The following is a 19,703-nucleotide window of genomic DNA, read 5'->3' on the forward strand; positions in this document are numbered from 1 at the left end:
GCCATTCTGGAGATCTTCCTTGTGTGATGAGTTCGGCACTGTTGTATGTTCTTGTCCACCACCAGTCATCATCAGCTCGTAACCACTACCGTTCTACCTTCACATTCAATGGCTGTAGGATGAATTTTTGCGATTTGCTGGTCTAATGTTAATTTTTTCTTGCAGCGTTAGTGCAGTCGTTTCCTTTGCAAACTGGAGATTACTGCTTTCATGGGAACAATTGATGTGACACAAAGGCTTAAGTTGGACTTCGTGCCATCATCATCAATGAGTGTTTGCTAATACTCGCTAAAATCTGCGGTTCCATCTTCCATCGCAACCGTACTTTACGAAAAAAGTTACTGTCTTCAGTTCTTCATCAGAAAACGTGTTTAGTGATGCAGCTTTCGAGCTGATAATACTTGACGAGGTCTGATATGCACAGTAACAGCAATAGTGAGGATGAAGAATCTTCAAATACACTTCGAAATTTGTACACCACGAACTGCAGTAATTAAATTTCATCCGAAAACGAATTTTGAAAATCTTAATAATCCATGCTGCTTGGATTACACATTTTCATAATTTATTTTGCACACTTTACTTGATCGGGATAACACGGTTTTTACGCTACGCCATATTAAATTCAACCGAGTAACAATTTTCAATGCGAGTGTTTTGGTAGAGGGATAGCCAGGGTCAAGCTAATTTGTTTTGCATTTTGTAGTATTTTTCTTGTACTTTCACATGGGTAATAAATGATTTGAATATATTTGCATGTTTGGGAGTTATTGCTGTTGAAAATTGGTTAATTTTTAAACGAAAACTTTAATTTTCTCCGCAAATATTAACGATAGCAAGTTACTATATTCTACAAAAGTATGTAATTTGACTGTTAGAAAATCTTTGCCGAACATGTCTAATGCGTATAAATACTGTAGAAAGAACTGTGGTCAAAAAATTGATTTTCGTACAGTCTCCACAAAAATGTTTCTTTATCTCTAAAACTATAATAGCTAGAAGGTTACTTTCTTTGGCAAAGTTCTTTATAATAATCTTTTCAAAAATTTTGTAGAACTTTGTTTTGCTGTATCTCTTACTGTTCAAAAAATGAATTTTTTATCTAACTTTTAAGGGGATTAATCAAATAATCGTTCATGCCATATGAAAGAGCTTTTAACGCTGAGAAATTTCTCTGAACATACATAACCAGTATAATCAACCATTTCGGCGCAATTAAAAAAACGCGTGTTCTGATACCAATGGGACCACTGCATTGGAAAGCTGAGGAAAAATAGTATATAGCCACCAAAAATTTTTTTACTCCGTTTGAATGCCCTGCTCTTCTTCTTTACAGAACTATGTCGTTTGCTGTTTCATTGCAAATTTACGGAATATCACATCATACAGATTTCAAGGTTTGTTAAAAATTAAATTGAACGCGGCCGCTGTTTCGAGGTGAAATTCTTATTTTTTAACCATTTTCAACCAATCAATTGCAAAAGTTCCTATATTTGAAGACCTCGTGTTAGTAGTGACCCCGTTTCAGCGAGAATTAGTCATTGTTTCGCGCAATCTAATCATAGATTAAAGTTAGCACATACTGGTTTCCTACTCTGACTCGTAGAATGGTCGTCCTCTTATCTGAAGGATCGCTCAGTATACGTGCTGGTGACTAAATCCCATGCCTTCCAATTTTCGTCTGATGTACCGCAAGGCGGTTTGAGTGGTCCACTGATCTTAAATATGTTTGTAAATGGTATTAATATATTTTTCTCGAGGTAACCAATCAGTGCACCATCGATATTCACTGGGGCTTGATACTCAATACTCCAGTCAATCTACAGCCTGGATGTTACTATCGATTCCAAAGTCAGATTCAGTGACCATTATTGTGCACATTTTATGCACTTGGGTTCATTCGTTTATCCTACGAGGAAAAATTATTACTGATTCTTACTAATATACACTGCTACGATCGCATATTCGTTTCATGCTGATAAATTGATTCTTTAGGTTTACGTAACACGCAAACAGAGTAGACCCAATAATTAAAGACATGCCACAAATACCTTCCAATTCCCTGGGTTCTCGGAATTGAACAAGTGCAGAAAAAGTTCGTGAAACCAGTCAAATTACCCGACCGTTAAATACTTAGAAAAGTAAAAATTTAAATATACCATTTTTGGTATATTGAGCTTCTTATTTTAAAATTTACATGTAGAAAATATTTTAAACAATAATGCGTGGTTCAAATCGGTCACTAAAAGCCTGAACCAATATATATCATTGAAGTGAAAAATCAAAATCTTTTTTTAGTTGAATCGAAAATCGACTTGAAAATTTATTTTGAGTTTGTCATTTCCGACGGAATATTTTTATTGCAAATGAAAGAAAACAACCATGCGACCGCTTCGGACAAGGAATCGGTGGAGATGGCTTGCTCACTATGACTTCATTTTCATAAAACCTGTTTGGGTGTGTTATTTATCACCACGATAAAGCAAACAAGTCACAGAAATATTTATATTTTTGCTGTAAACGAGTGAAGAAAAGATAACTTCAAGATCATTTTTATTGCGAAATATATCATTTTTGAACGATTTCTCCAGGAAGGCTACATTATTTAAAGTGTCTCAACAGACAAACAGAATATCGATTTCAGAGCAGATACATTGTTTAGTGGTGGTGCAATTCGAACATTTTATAATATATTTTCAAAGGATCTTAAGGGTGAATAAGTCAAAGAAACTTGAGAGTAATTAGCAATGCCATACTTTTTAGATTACGGTCAATCGAGTTTTCGACACGATGAAGTCGTTACCGGATCCTTGCACTTACATACATTGTAATGATGACACAGCGGCAGCATACAAAGTGTGTACAGAAACTGCTTTTACAAGCTACTCGGTTAACGTTTGGTTGGGCAGCAATTATCATGCAATAAAAGAAAACAAATAAGTTTATGTCTGTTTTCGCTTTTCTTCACCCCACCCAAACGTCCCTTCAATGTGCCCAGCAAAGTGTATATGTACGGAAGGAGGGGTCTATGTCGCATTACCAACACAGTCACATACATACACAGCATATACAGTGTGCACAGATGGGGGAAAACTGAAAACCTAAAATCCATACAGTTCGTAGTCGCATGTTCAGTAGGAAAGTATTAACGGATTAGTGTGGTCACGTTTGCTTATCGTCGCCGTCGCGTACCGTGTGTCTAGAAGCTAAGCGTCGGGTTCCATGAGGAACGACCGTAAACAACGACAACGACGACTACGAACGCTACAATGGAAATGGATAAGACAGCGGACTTGATCCAGCCGGAGGACCGCTTGAGAATGTCACGAATTCCGAGCTCGTCATTCTCGATAGAGAACCTTATAGCAAACACCGCGGAAAACAAGCAGCGAACAGGTTCTCCGTCGGCATTTGATCGATCCAGACTAGCCGCCGGTGAGGTGGGACCATACCTCGTTGGTGGTTATAATGCGGCCATGCTATCATTCACAAATTTTCCCTTGTATAATCCTTGGGTAGGATATCTGTCGCAAACGGCCAACGAAAAACTATCTCAATTATTTGTAAGTGCCGCAAGTGGTGATAAGCGTGTTCATAAATCACCAGCACCAAGTGAGTCCAGTGAACTAGGTCGTGAAGGTCCTGCCAATAGCAACGACGGCTATTCTGTCCAAAGTGGTGATAAATCGTCAATAAATGTGAACCTCTCAAAGTCATACTCCGGTCTGGCAGCTTACGGAGCGCCGAGTCTGGAAGCAGCGGCGCAATATTTTGCCAACACTCGAAGATCCTTTTATCCGTTGGCGGAATTCGGTGAAAGTGGTAATGCTAGTGATGAGAAAATCAATAATGACCCTACTGGTCCAAGTGCCGACATCAGTGACGGTGTGGGAAGAAAAGTTTATCTTAGGAATTTTAACAGTGACCTGGTGGTGACCAATCGGAACAGTTTGGATGCGCATGATTCGGATTCGCGGCAGTCCTATTTGAACATTGATCGCGATGACGATGAGCTGCAGACGAGGGTCGACGCAGGAGCGGAAAGCAACGATGACGGGTCCTATAGTGACGATATCAGTTTGTCACTGTCACCGGCTGGTTGTGGGAAAAATGCTGGTAAGGATTGTTATGCTTATGTCTCTGCGAACGGATGAGAAGGCACTTTTCTTACTCCTTTATTAGATACATATATTTTGCATAATGATTGACGAATATGCAAGTCATCAACTAATAGTTTTTGATTTACACCTCTTTCGAATGTTAAATGCATTAATTAAAGTTCATTGACGAAGTTCTGGGATTTATATTTCTGGTATCGGAATATATGCTGACTACTGAGTATACAAGTTCGTTAACCAAATTGACTATTGTATAAAATTGTTAACATTCCTAGCATTTTCAAAACTCCATATACATCACTGAGCTAGTGTGTTCGTAAAACTTGTACAACGTACTCTAACATTTTAAAGTGTGATGCTAATTTTAACTATCAGGTGATTTCCACCGTTTGAACAGTAATTTTCCATTGAGGGGTGTGATGAATGCCTTGTAATCAATTGTATTCCAGAATCTGGTAACTGAACATTACTATTTATAAGAATGGGTTATTGTATTTGGCACCATTTAGTCTCTTAGTTGGTCTCGACAATGATATACACGTTGATCCGACATGAAAATCGTCGTACATTCGATTCTCTGCTGGAAAAGACTACTGGAGTCACAGGATCGCGACACTAACACCGCAATTATTGCTTTTTCAGGAAGAATGGATAACTACGTAACTATCCTATTCTCGTGTAACTGTTCAAAAGATCCTAGGTATCAAATGTATGAGAGAAGTGAATGGGAGGAAGTTTTTCAATGCTAGTTTAGTAAAGATTAAATGTTCCACTGTTTATTGACATATGTTGTTTAAATAGCAATGATTAGTCATTAACTTTTCGTCGGAAAGCCAATTTTCGAAAGCAGTTTTAAGGTCCATTTTCTTAAGTGGACATGAACGTTTACGTCCCGTTAACAAAGGCGTAAGAACTAAAGCACTATAAAATAAAGTATGTCAATGAGGCAGCACGCTGTATCAATTCGGCGCACTTATTGCTTGGAATGTAATGAAAAAGTGCGCCGAAGATACCGAAACGATTTAATGTAAAATAGCATTTTTATGAGCGATTTCGCACTTTGGATGGTACAGTTTTCCTTGCAATCAGCAATATTAAAATTTCCAGACTGCTGCTTTAGTTATTCAGTGGCAGTGTTGCTGAAAGCTGAAACTGCGCAGAATTTGATTGCCATACTTTATATTATAGGACTATAATAAGAACCGGCAAAAAACTTAAAGTTGACTCGAGGACTGGATGACGTACACATTTTAAAAAGCTTCGATTCGATAACATTTTACCGAAGCCTAAAGAGCTGAACGTTCGGTAATTTTTTTTATTGTTAATGATTTATTATTTAAAAGACAACAGATTTCTTTATCCTACTGACTACTTAAGGACTAAAAACTAAAATTCGAAAGCGGGATTCAGCACGTTGCACAGTGATCCAAATAGCGGAATACGTGATCGTGTAACGTTTTTCGCATGTAGTGTCTTCAATAACATTGCTTAGTATAACAAGCCTCTTCTTGTGACAGAAACCAGTGGGCGATTAATTCCCTTAAAAGCGAGATTCGAAATTTATTTTCTCGTATATTCGAGATACAGGTTTGGTGCTTTCGGCAAAGTTATAGTAAATTGCAATACAAACAACTTTGTCAAAGACTCCATACTTGTATCTCTTCATGGAAATTATCTATGAAGCGTTATTCGTGGACAAACCCTTTAAAACAGTTTTTAAACCCTGACTTATTCTGGTAAACTTTTACGTGTTCATAGTGTTCTAGAAAGTCGATTATCTTACTAATATCAAAGTTTTTGTAGAACATTATTATATGTTATTTTCTGAAGTTTCGGAGATTTTGATCTTTTTGGTGAAAAATAGTACTTTTTTGAGCTTAAATATTTCCCAAGGTGCAAATGGTGCTAGATCAAACAATTCTTACATAAAAGTACATATCCCAAAGAACTTGTAGGAGTAAGTACCAATCGTCTGTATCTGACTGTATCCTCAAAAGCTACAGTTGTGTTCAAAATCCATCTTAGTATGCTTACAAAAAATTTAAATGCAGCTCTGACGTAATAAACGCCATTTTGTTTACATTTACAATCTCTTTCTAGCAAATCAAGCTAGCAGCAATTTTTTCGCTAATTTTCATGTCGAAAAAGTAATGTAGATTTAAGCTTATTTGACGCAATTAATAAGAGAAACTTCCAAGTAACCAACTTAAGTCTATTTGTTCAATTTTGCACTGCTCTCTCCTTCCGCAATTTTTCCACAACAAAAACATTTGACGATGATTCATCTCACCTACACCTTTATTTAACATAATTAACTATATATGACATACTCACTAGATATTCTTGCAGCCATATTTGATAATTTGAAAACAAAACAATACAATTTGTTTCGAAACTATGACTATCGCTGAGTTTTATCTATCTGTATTTAATTCGTAAGACAGTGATTATGAGTGTGATTCTTTGAAAAGACTTTGATTTGAAAAGAGTGTGAACATTTGAAAGTATTGAACAAGATAGGCATTAGTTATTTGGAAGCTTTTCTCTTATTAATTGCGTCAAATAATTTTAAGTCTACATTCATTTTCAACTCGATAATAGCAGAAAAAATTGCTGGTAACTTAACTTGTTAGAAAGAGATTGTCAACGTAAACCAAATGGTGTTAATTGCATCCGAAGCACATTTTAATTGGTCTGTAAACATGACTGAGATAAATTTTTAAAACAACTATAACCTTCGAGGATACAAACAGGTACAGACAATTGATACTTGCTTTTACTGGTTTTTTGTTGTACTTCTAAGTAGCAGTTGTTTGATCTGCCACTTTGGGAAATACTTGAGCTCAAAGAAGTACTATTTTTCACTAAAAAAGCGCAAAATCTCCGAAACTTCAGAAAATAACGTATAATAATGTTCTACAAAAACGTTGATTTTAGCAAGAGAAACAATTTTCTAGAACATTATGAACTCGTAAAAGTTGACCAGAATAAGTCAGGGGTTAAAAACTGTTTTAAAGGGTTTGTCCACGAATAACGCTTCATAGATAATTTCCATAAAGAGATACAAGTAAGGTGTCTTTGACAAAAATGTTTGTATTGACATTTACTACAACTTTGCCGAAAATACCAAACCTGTATCTCGAGTATACGAGAAAATAAATTTCGTATCTCACTTTTAAGGGAATTAATCACCCAGTGGTTTCTGTCACAAGAAGGGGCTTGTTATACCAAGAAATGTTTCTGAAGACACTATATGCAAAAAATTTCACGTTTCGGCACAATATCACATGATCACGTATTTCGCTGTTTGGACCACTGTGCGTTGCAACTGACGTCAAAGTCGAAATAGGGCGTGCGTAGTATTCGAGGTTGGAGCGAACCAACGGACAGAGAAGAGTGATTTCAAACATTAAGTGTCATTGAAGTTTTTGGCGATACGCATAATGAATCTCAAGTTCCTGCAGACCTTGTCGATAACGAACGAAACTTGCTGTTTGAAATTCAATTTGGAGTCGAGCAGTACTCCAAAATGTTTGACGCAATCTACACGGCGTAAAGGTACACTTGATAATCTTAATCGGTAATCGAATATTATAAGATTCAGCTTTCTCAAGTACGTAAACACTTCACATTTGTTGGAGTTTAGTACCAAACGATTGTGTTTACACCACCTAGCGAAAATCAACAGTTGCTCCTGGAGTGCGAGAGTGTCCGATGAGTCGTTGACTTACGAGAACAGTTTCAAGTCGTCGGCGAATACAAGCCGAGGACCTTTGAGCCTGAAGTTGATGTCTTTGAAATAAATAAGGAAACCCAACGGTCCTAGATAGCTACCTGGTGGGACTCCGGAAAAAGCGGTGAAAGCCGGTGAGATGAACCCATCAATTGATACAGTGATAAGACGATTCGATAGATATGTTTTAAACCACTGGAGCCGCGGACCTCCAATGTTCAATTTGTCCAAAAATTGGCGGAGCGGTGCGTGTAGACGTGCAGCGGTCCGTATTCTGGACGAACGAGGAAATTGACACGATCACAACGAACTCGAAGAGTTAAAATATTGCATATAAAGCAGGGATCTCTGCTAGTTGTCTATACTTCTTTTGTTCCCCTTTTTAAGTACTGGAAACATGTAAGCGGATTTTCAAGCACAGGGAAATGTACCTGAGCTAATCGATGAGTTAAATAGACGGCGCATAGTTCTTATGAAAGATTGAAGATACGCCATCCGGTCCACTGGAAGTTGAGAATTTTAACTTCAAAGCGGTCTGCTTGATCTTAGAATCGTCAATAGTCAGGTTGGTGAGAGAATGGCCGAGATTTGGAACGCTGTCTAGCGCAGTAGATAGGACTTCAGCTTCGGAAAGCCTTTCAACGACAAAGACGCTGAAGAATTTCCGCGAGAACAGTTGACAAACCATATCCAATTTGGTCGCAGTGTCGTTTCCAAGGAGCATATTTCCAGAAAGACTTAGAATTACGATTCAGTCTACACTCAACGTTGTTTAAGTATTTGCGGAAGCAGTGTTGGCTTAACTTTTTTGGCGCTTATTGAGAGCCAGATAGTGGTTTCGCCGTGATTTTATACCTTGAGCACCTACTGAAGGCAGCCTTTTTTAAGATTATCCAAGATAGGTGCGGTTATATGCTTATTGTCTTTTTAGGCACATGGCGGTCAATGCTGTAATTTAAAATATGCGAGAAGATCAAAGTGGCAGTATTCCAAGGGTGTATTCCAATCGATACTGTTGAATAGATTTTGGATCGCGTTGAAATCGGCACGGTTGAAATTATAATAGACGGACAGTGGTGTATCGATCGTTTTGCATGGTGTATGTTTATGAATCGGAACTATAAGCGGTGAAAGGTGGAGAACCTCCCAAACGAGTCCTAAACGGCCGGCTGTTTTACGCACTCCGGTCATAACGGAAGACTTCATAGTTCGATCCGAAGATTTCCAGACATATAGGCAAGAAACCAGCATTATAACCAATTTTGATGCGAATTACATTCAAACTAACCTGGTACTGATAATTATGGATTTTCTCTTCGCTATCGAGGAAAAGAATATGTTAGAAAATTACTATTTTCACTATTTGTTCAAAAAATGGAAGTCCTCTTGGTATTTCTACCAGTTTTGAGTATGACGAAGAGAATCTGCTGATCGCTCGGAGTAACTACTTGAAATTTTGAGCTGTGATTCAAACTATTTCCACTTTTTTATAGTATTTGGGTAGCTCTTGCACACGGCTCAAAGAATACATGCATAGATTTTTGTAAATAATTGCTGTCTGTCCATGATAAACGAAAGAAATCTTGCTTATGACGAAGTGCATTTTCGTATGACGAACTCCCGCTGGAGCATGAGCATGTAAGTCCACTGAGAAATGTAAGTTCCGAAATATTTTTTCTGGCTAAATGGGTATACAAGTACAGGCAAGATGTGTCCGATTTATCTGGTGTAAAAAACTTGAGTACTTGCTGATTAATCTTTATAAAAACTCGCAATAAAGTATGGATCGTGTTTACATATGATGAACAGGGTCCATAACCCTTTGGGCTATTGACACACGCTAGCAGATAATCGTGGACGCTTGCGTTTATTCCGCCTACACTCTGATAGTATACGTGGATGTGCTGGACGTAGGAAACCGGTTGGGTGATGAGCTAAAAACGGGACACGAATGAACGGTGAGGTTATGATATCAAAAATTACCTGTGGCCTAGCCTAACGTATCAGAGCAGACCGCTTTCCATTTTCAATTCAATTCTATGCCTAACCGTCTTTCCGTTTTATTTTTTGTTATTTTGCTAATCGGACATTTGCACATTTTTTCTTCACTAACTGCTTCTCCGTTTTCTTTGATGCTTTTTAAATTAAATTTGCTTGCTTGACTCAATACATATTGCAATGCAGCAATCCAATAAAATAAAGACAGATCGAAATTAAAAAAAAAATCCGGGTTTTTTCTAAAAACTTGTGTACTTTTTCTTTTTAGAGAAAAGTATAAATATTTCTTATTCATTTGGCGTTTGTGAAGCCCCCTTCTGAGTTTGGTCCCAAAAACAAAACTGATGTTTGAGGCTTTAAACTTATATTTAAAAATTTAGATATAATTTTTAAACTACTGAACCGATTTTTTTGACTATCGAATAGAAGGTATTTCAATGAGCTTCAATGAGCAAATACCTACAAATTTTGCTTTATTGAAACAGTCATTTGAATTTATGATTTACGCAAATGAATAACGCACATTTATATCAATGTAACAATATTAAATTTTTAATCTAAAGTTATGTTTTAAAGACAACAAGCTGGGCGTAAATAAACAAGACTGTTTTTGACGTAGGACTACGTCTTACAGCAAGGTTTGGCTGGGTAGGGTGTCATTCCAAAAAATCTTTCTCGTGGTCAGGTTTTGAACGCTAATAGCTTAGCGGTTTCACGATCGATTTTCAATATTTTTGCTCCAATCGACCGGAACATCATACTGTCATTAACTCATTTTTTTACATTTTGCGACTTGGTCCGGTCTGATTTAACACCGACCAATTGAGGGTTAAAATTTAATTTTTAGTAGAAGTCTTCGATATTGCAAGGTCTTAAGCCTTGAATTTTTTTCCCAAAATTGAACATGGGGCTGACAAAATCGGAACATTACTATATATGCTGCATGTAACATGTATACATGAAGAATCGTATTATTACATGCATTGATATTATGCTACTATCGCCACAAAGAGACTTACGTAGTCCTGCGTCACCTATGTGCGGTAGTATCCTGTACATAGTGGGCGTATCCTCTCTGATTTTTTCGACCCGGTACTTTTTAAAAGTAGTTTTAATTGAAAAGTAATGACCAATATGAAACTGATTTATTTATTTTTATAATCGGTAGTTTTTTACAATCGGCGGAAGAAATGGTAGAAAAAAGTAATGAAACAAGGAGACATGGCGTGAGTGGAAAATTAGGTCAGGAAGGATTATTGAAATAACGCTTGTTAATTTTATATAACGTTCCTCTTTACCTACGAGTAAGATTTTTTACAATCGTTGACAATCGAACTACCGTTATAAAAAATAATTGAATGCCTGACCTGATTACACGTGGTTGGCCATATGAAACTGAATTGTTTATTTCACGCTACTCCAATAATATTTATAAATTCATCGCCATTAATTATTTTTTGATGCGCTCGTCGATTTGTACTCTTCCGCTATGACAATTACTGTTTAAAGCAAATAAATAAACAATTTGCACGAACAAACTTGCAGCACACACAAAGTGTGTAAATAATTCATAACGTACTTAAACGACTGCCGCCGACTAACCGACGCTTTTCCGTACCGCTGATCCCTAAATGACCAATTTATGGTAATAAAAATAAAACTCAGTTAAACGACGCACGACGACGATGATGTGACTAAACCGGGATATCAACCTCCCGTTTGCGAAAGCACTCCTGCTACTGCTGCTGCTGCCTTGAGATGGCCTTCATCAGCCGTGGAAAGCCGTGCCGCCACCGCACAGCGCGCGAAAGATGAGTGATGGGCTAAAAAGCATTACGCTCGGAACAACGCGTTGCCGCCCTCCGTTTCCTGTGATTGTGGATTCAGTCGATTTGCACTCCCCGGCCGTTTTGTTAACTAAAATGCTAAAAATGTGAGTTTGCTGCTTGCTCCCTAGGGACTTGCGTGCGGTGGCATATCCATTCACAAGGCTCATGTCTGCTTCTAGAGAGAGAGCTGTCTGTCGGATGTTTTGCGTTCGTTTGCCCGTCCGTAGCGAGTCAATTGAATTACAACAGCATCAGCAGGGGGAAAACTGGCTCGCTCGCTCGAACAGATTTGCAAGATAAACATCAAGTGGGGAGTTGATAATAATATCTGTGGACGGAAATTATGCGTTTTTCTCTGTAAATTAATTTGATGTGCCCACGATTCCGGGATGTTTATGAAGATTAATAGTACTTGACACGCTTCACATCATTCGCCGCTGGAAATGGTTTATTGGTGTGGGATCGAGAATCGAAAGCAATTCATTAAAAATGCAAACAATAATATTATTCATTAGATTTTTATTCAAAGTCGTAATAGACAAAACTTATATTCGTTATCAGGCATCTGCACACTTATTGAAAATAATAGCAGCTCTAGTTTCCAAGGTTTACAATAAGGTTTGTTGCATAGTTCCACCAAAGTTCAATTGTTTTACGTAACAACCCTTGCCTAAACTATCATAAAACTAATCAATACGACGTGCAATGGAATGTTTCTATTGATGTGCTCTCTAGTTCAACTGATGACCTTAATTTAGAGTTTCTAGAAGAGTCCTTCTTTAAACAGTTGCGTTGCATTGAAAATTGTATATTCTTAGTATATCGAAGAAGTAAATTGATCTTCACAATTCAATCATATATCAATCAAATAACATCAATCCAGATGCATTTTGGCTGTTGCAAAACGATGTGTAATCTTAAAAGACATATTAAGCTCATCTAACCTAATTTCAAAGCTAATCAACAGTGATTCCTAATACAGTAATACCTCGATTTAAAACAACTTAGTTGTAACGTTACTAGATATAACATACCTCTTACCTCGATATAACGCATTTTTTAAAAAGTCTGATTGATAAAAAGAGAATCCCCTTGTGATGTGATCACACATTTCTACTATGCAAAAATTACTATTTTCAGGAAGGTAGCTGGTATAGGTTGTCATTCCAAAAAATCTTTCTCGAAAAGTGGTCAGGTTTTGAACGCTCAGTGGTTTCCCGATCGATTTTCAATATTCTCACACCAATCGATTGAAAAATCTTCTAAGAATTGGCTCAAATGAAGAAAAGCATGGATTCTTGATGTTGAACTAGTGAAAAATTGAAAATAATGAACATATGCTTCTCTAGCTCGCTTCGTGATTGGTTGTTGGAAATGACGTCATCAAAGTGGAAACGCGTTTTCACGATTCGGCGTATAATTGAGTCAACTTTCAAGATATTTACACCAATTGATCGGAAAATTGACTTGGAAAATATTAAAAATATAGAAAACTATTGATTTTCAATGCGCGTCATAGAAAAATTGAAAATAACTCTAACTCGGTCTTATTAGAAATTATCGCTTTGTGTTTGGTTAGAATAATTTCCAATTATTATCGGACAAGTCTTGGTACAATTCACGAATCAACGAGAAAGTCGATGGAAAATTCCATTTAATTCTACTGTAACAAAGTGACAAGAGAACTAAATGAAATTCTACCATTTCTCCTTGATTGCTATTTGCCTTGATGATTCCTTATTGTGCTCAATATTCAATAATCGCCACGTTGAAAAATTGTCTGCCGTGAATAAGTGATAGCAATTAAAACCAAGTTAACACCAAATTAAACACTGATTCGCCGCAAACTAAACTCATTATTTTGTTTTAATAAATACTGCTGGCCCAATAAACTTTATTGTGATCAGTGAAGAATAATAATCTTTTATATCTTCAGAAAAGCATGTTTTTATCCTTAAAAGGACGGTGTCTGGTACGGTAATTGATACAGCTGTTAGAAATATCGGTATTCTTCTCACTTTTCCTGGGCAATACAACAGCTTGAATGTTTAGCAAAACACCTCTAGTAACTCCAAAGAAAAGTTTGTTCATTTCTTCGTCGATACGGACAGCCAGCTGCAGATTGGTCTTCTCGTCACCACAGAATCTGCCCGCCTGGGTGCGGATAAATCCAAAATTCCAGCTGCGAAATTACTACTGCTGGTTTATGGACGCACGTAATTTTTCTTTGGCAGCAAAAGGCGAACGGCTCACTGGTAACTTTGCTCTTTTGTTCAGACTGAAATTGAAATGCTCCATTTTATTTAACGTAGATGATAGAATGAAGGACCACGAAAAATAGTCGGGACCGATTCTTGTCGCTTGCTCTGGTATATAACATGAGGTAAGCCGGTGAACAGCACTATTCAAACGCTAGCTGAGCTACTGCCAACATCTTACTGGCATGTCTGGACGCGACAAAGGAGAAAGCATCAAGGGCAAACGAAAGTCGCGCTCGAGACGTGCACGTCTGCAGTTCCCGGTCGGTCGTATTCATCGGCTGCAGATTTGTGGGGCTAGTTGTACGATCCTCGTCGTCGTCGTCAGCAACTTAGAACTGTGGTGGTTTATGCTGTTTTAACCTTCATTCAACTCGATTTTGCGTTACACGTCGCCAATTTCCCAGGCGATTTTGAAGTGCAGTTTTTTTATTTAAAAATAAAAAAATGTCGGTTTCTGACCTGGTCGAGCCATCTCGCACGTTGAGTCCCTCTGTTTTGGGTGACGGTGGGGTTGTTAAATAAAACCGTTTTCCTTACGACGTGTCCAGTTCATCGTAGCTTACCGACTATTGTCAAATCCGTTAGTAATTTCCTCATGTAGTGTTTGTTGCCTTTGATTCATGCACCCTCCGCCACTCTTCACTTTCAGCTTGTACTCCACCAAATATCGTCCACAAAGACACGTATGTCCTCAGTGCGCATTGTCAAATGCTTAAAACTATCGGTTTAGTAGGGAGTTTGTATATTGTCGGCTTCGTACGGTGGCTTATGCCTCTTGATCGTACCGTTTTGAGAAGGGCGAAGTAGGCTCGATGTCTTGCTTGAAAACGTCGCCGGATCTCTTCATTTGTGTTGCTGTCCGCGGCCACCAGCGATCCCACATACACGAACTCATCAACCACTTCTGGTTCCTCGCTGTCAACAATTACCGTTCGCGAAAAGCACACGTTGGTCTCGTTTGAGCCTCTACCGTACATGTATTTGGTCTTCGACGCAATCCTCCTAGCTTTGCCTACGCCGTGGTAAAGTTTCTGGTTTTAATATCAAAGCGCGTTGTTTGCGTAGCCAAAAAGTTTGCTACATTTCTGAAAATAAAACTTCTTGAAGAGCGATTTTGAAAAGCATGCATGATAACTTGCCAACATGTCTCGACCCTCGCCGCGTCTCGAAGAGACTCGAATCTATGGATTCTTACAGCCCCTCCTCCCAGCCGAGATTCGAACGTACAACATACCTCGATGCCAACTGAAAGGCAAAATTTTAACATTCTCCTGATTAACTGCTTTCTGATTAAATAAACTTAAACTGCTTAAGGTTACTCTCTGTCCGATTTTTTTGTAACCCCCCCCCCCCCCCTCAGGAAACTTTTCTGGCTACGCCCCTTCTTTCCAAGCTGTTTTGTTGCTGCACAAGAAAATGGAAAACAAGGCTTAAATTTTCAACATATCACGTCGACAAACATAATGTTCCAAGATTTGAGGAACTTTCGCTCACTGATTTTAATTCTATTTATTGCCCCTTTTATGACTATTTAGACTACTGTGATAATCATTTAATGAAACATTGCACATTTTGCACTTTTAATCTGACACTAGAGTGGCTTTTAATTTAATCAACTTATGAGTTTTACTTCTTGCCCTTCTTTTTCACTTCATTTTTCTTGAGCGAAATAGTGTGCGAGATTCGACTGTGATAATCGTGTAAATCGGGGTAGTCTAAATAGGGACAAATGTCGCAATGATTCGATTGATTTTAATTGTTCGCTTCTTATCAAATAATTTTAACCGATTACCTCTCGCGCTTCTGTTCGCTTGTTGCTGCTGGTTGAATTGGCCGTATCGGAAGGTACCAAAGCAGCCAACAAATATACCAGCTCCAAGTAAATGTGTTCGGTCAAGCGTCAAAATGCATAAAACCATGGGTTTAACAAAATGAAATAGTTTTAGTAACATCTTTTGCATCTTCATATAAGAATTTGTTCGTTCTTAAAAGAACGGTTTTCGGTAATTGATGAAACCTAGGAAACTTGGAACTTAGGGCTTTTCACTCGGTTTTCTTTAGCAACACAAATTTACCCATCACCAATGCTACAGTAATAATACGTAGCCTAAATTTTTTTTGGCAGCAAAAGGCAAGCGACTCACTGGTAACTTTGCTCTTTTGTTCAGACTGAAATTGAAATGCTCCATTTTATTCAACGTAGATGATAGAATGAAGGACCACGAAAAATAGTCGGGACCGATTCTTGTTGCTTGCTCTGGTACATAACACGACGAGGTAAGCCGGCGAACAGCATTATTCAAACGCTAGCTGAGTTACTGCCAACATCTTACTGGCATGTCTGGACGCTACAAAGGAGAAAACATCAAGGGCAAGCGAAAGTCACGCTCGAGTCGTGTATGTCTGCAGTTCCCGGTCAGTCGTATTGATCGGCTACTGAGGAAAGGAAGCTGGCCGCCGTGATGGAATAATCAACTGCGGAAGTGCTGCTCACGACAACATAATGACCAGAATTAGGGTGAATCATATATTTTGGACAGGTTACGTAAATTACCAATTATTACTCGGTATTTAACATATGAAATCCTGGTCTAATTATCCAAAACGACTAGGATTACTCTAAGTCTCAAGTTTATATAACTTTTCAAGGCGAATTACTTTGCAATTGTTGATATTTTTTCGAAACCAAAACTTGTCGCCGCTTGCTGTTACTTTTCAACGTGGATCAAGAACAGTGGCAACCGACTTCACTTAAATTTATCATAAATTTCGATATTAACCATATTTCACGAAACTTATCGTCTTATTCTATCCATATTAGTTAACTTCACGCTTGTGTTCGTTGCTAACCCTTAAAAATCATTTAATGTCCAAAATATATTTCGAAGAAAAGTAAACATGTATTTTGGACATCATCTTGGCTCTTGAGAGGAATGAAAAGCAGATTTGATGTCATTTACTGACCGCAAGCAGCAGCGCGAATTATTTTGGTATATCATTACGTGAAAGCACCATCATTCTTTAAATCATTATAACATCAATCCTACTTGCCACTTTTGTCTTTTAAATGATTTTCCAAAAATTATCATATTTTACGCTCAAATATCTCTGAAATGATGTGATATAGAGAAATGCCTACGTACCTATTAACAGGTCTTTTAGCACTAGGACTTTTTTTTTAATACATTAAGTATATGCAGCAAGACAAATTGAAAGCCGTTGGTGGCGGGGAAGTTGCTTTCAATCAAAATCACGTATACATAGCGACAGCCTTACTGGAGTCAACGTAGAGTATGGAAATTGACCTAATTTGTTCCAAATTGAAAAAAACCCATGACGCTTAACATATAGAAGCATGGCATCTTCGGCAAAAATGTTCAGTAGATCAAAACTTTCTGGATGGAAAAAAGTACATTTTTTTTCTTCTTGTAGTACATTTATATTAACAAATAGCTGAATATGATGTTCTAGAAAAATTTTTGGAGGTAAGAGAGGAATAATGTTACTGAAGACTATGGGCACAGAACAGAAGTGGAAGGCCGAACGATTCGGCGATCAAAACTGGTAACAGAGACTTTTTTGTTTTTCTTTTTTTTTTGTGAAGTTTTTCGCATAGAAGCGAATAACATCAATATAAGCAAAACGCTCGCTGCCAATCGCATAGCAGATTTCACATGCTTTCGTGTGCATTTGTATGCGTTCGTGTGTTTTCGTGGGAAAAAGTGACTCGCTACCGCCAGGTTCGCTAGTATCTGTAAAAAGTTGCATGTACGTGTTTGGATTTCTACTTCCACTCCTGTTCTGTGCTATGGGCCACAAATTAAATTTTCGGGACAAAAATAGAATTCTTTTTTGACCTATGGAAGTTCTTGCAAATAATTCCACATTTTAACATTCATTCATCAAGTTTCAATTGAATCTAACCTTTTGCTGTAATGACATTATGGAAAACTGTAAACATTGATATAATTTTAGTACTTCACCTGTAAAAATAACTATTTTGTTACTATGTATAGGTAAAAGTAATGGTATTCCTATTATTCTCTAAAACGAACATTTGGGTAGATAGCAGATAACGAACAAAACTAATTTCGCACAGAACACCAATACAGTACATACCTTCAGAAACGTTATCCATGATTGATATTTGATAATGCGATAAGGAACCACGTGTGTTATTGCCAAGAGCTAGATGAGATCTCAGGATCCCAAGAGACAGATGACAAATCGAATGTGAGCCGCACTAGCAAAGAGTCTTTGAGACACTGACAGTACACAAAATCACATATCTATATTTCCGATAACAGATTTTCAGGGCATGATGAAGTGAATCAATCTACGTTTTATTGTGTCATAATATGCCATAAATAATAACTTTCAATTTTGAAGGTTTTAACCAGGTTTTAAAGATTTCCAACAGCTGTGCGGGCCCACTAATAGAGGACCAGGTTGAAGCCGACTTGCGTGTGTCGAGACGCTTAACGAATTAGTGACGAGTAGCCCAGGACCAAATTTCATATTTTGAAGTTTCATTAAGTTCACTTGAGAAGGACAATTTTTAGTTAGGAGTTAGGACCAAAGTATGTAAATTCTTTTAATTTTTCTAATGTTACCCAATTTGAATTTTGCAAATATTTCTAAGGAAATAAGTAAAATCTTTTATTTTGAATAACCATTTTTCCGATGCCGAAATGATTGTGATGAATATGCAAAATAAGTCAATAAACCTTGAATTTTTTTCTTCATATGCGTTCCATCTCTTCACACAAACCACAAACCTCTTTTTTTCTATCTCTTCTAAATTCAAGACTTGGATGAATCCGACTCGGAACCATGTTCGGACGACGAACGGGACTCGGGCCATCCGAAGGCAGCCGGCGACGGCACGACCGGCGGTTCCGGAAGCGCCGACAATTGCTCAAAATCGCGCCGGAGACGAACTGCCTTCACCTCGGAACAGCTGTTGGAGCTCGAACGGGAATTTCATGCCAAAAAATACCTAAGCCTTACGGAGCGAAGTCAAATCGCCACCAGTTTGAAGTTGAGTGAAGTTCAAGTGAGTGTGCTAAAGGGTTATCAGTTGATGATCATTAAGATTTTTGCGTTTTTTTTTTCTTCTTTTGTCACTTGTAGGTTAAAATCTGGTTCCAGAACCGACGGGCAAAGTGGAAGCGGGTGAAAGCTGGACTCAATTCGCATGGATTGGCTAATAGGGGGACCAGTGGCGCTGCGGCCAGTACGAAAATTGTAGTTCCTATACCGGTACACGTTAATCGTTTCGCGATTCGGTCACAGCACCAACAGATGGAGAAGATGAACCTGGTTGGACCGAAAGCGGAACTACGTAAGGACCTGGGTATGGAGGCGAGCAGTTTCGAGCGGTTCGGCATGAACAAGCTGGGACCTAAACCGGCGGGTGGATTTTGAGATTAGAGCGATTGTACGGAGTGGATGAGAGGGTGATCCGTGTGATTACGATTGTGATTGCGGCGTTTAGCGTACATTAATTTTAGTACTTCAGAACAACGAGAGCAATTTTCCCTTTAGTCAGTAATCAAGTGGGGGATAAATTAAGGCCAATTAGTATTAGCAGATGGGTAAACTGTTGTAAAATCATTGAACAGAGCAATAGTCAGGGCATCAGGGGTACCGTGAGGGTACAAATTGTATCAAGCTCGTAAACGGAACGAGAGCGGTTAATTATGCATTTTCATGCACTTGTACAATTATCAATTGACTGTAATCTAATGCATACAATTTGTTT

The 19,703-nt window shown here is 38.0% G+C and overlaps 1 protein-coding gene across 1 annotated transcript; it reads left to right on the top strand.

The window, feature by feature from the left end:
- The first annotated feature begins 3,275 nt into the window (after positions 1–3,275).
- LOC128736629 (homeobox protein unplugged) lies at positions 3,276–19,366 on the top strand. Its single transcript, XM_053831116.1, has 3 exons — positions 3,276–4,116; positions 18,748–18,995; positions 19,073–19,366. Exons 1-3 carry the CDS (start codon positions 3,276–3,278, stop codon positions 19,364–19,366), a joined length of 1,383 nt encoding a protein of 460 aa, XP_053687091.1.
- The last annotated feature ends 337 nt before the right edge of the window (positions 19,367–19,703 follow it).

This window comes from Sabethes cyaneus, chromosome 2 (genome assembly GCF_943734655.1).
Source record: "Sabethes cyaneus chromosome 2, idSabCyanKW18_F2, whole genome shotgun sequence".
NCBI classification, from domain to species: domain Eukaryota; kingdom Metazoa; phylum Arthropoda; class Insecta; order Diptera; family Culicidae; genus Sabethes; species Sabethes cyaneus.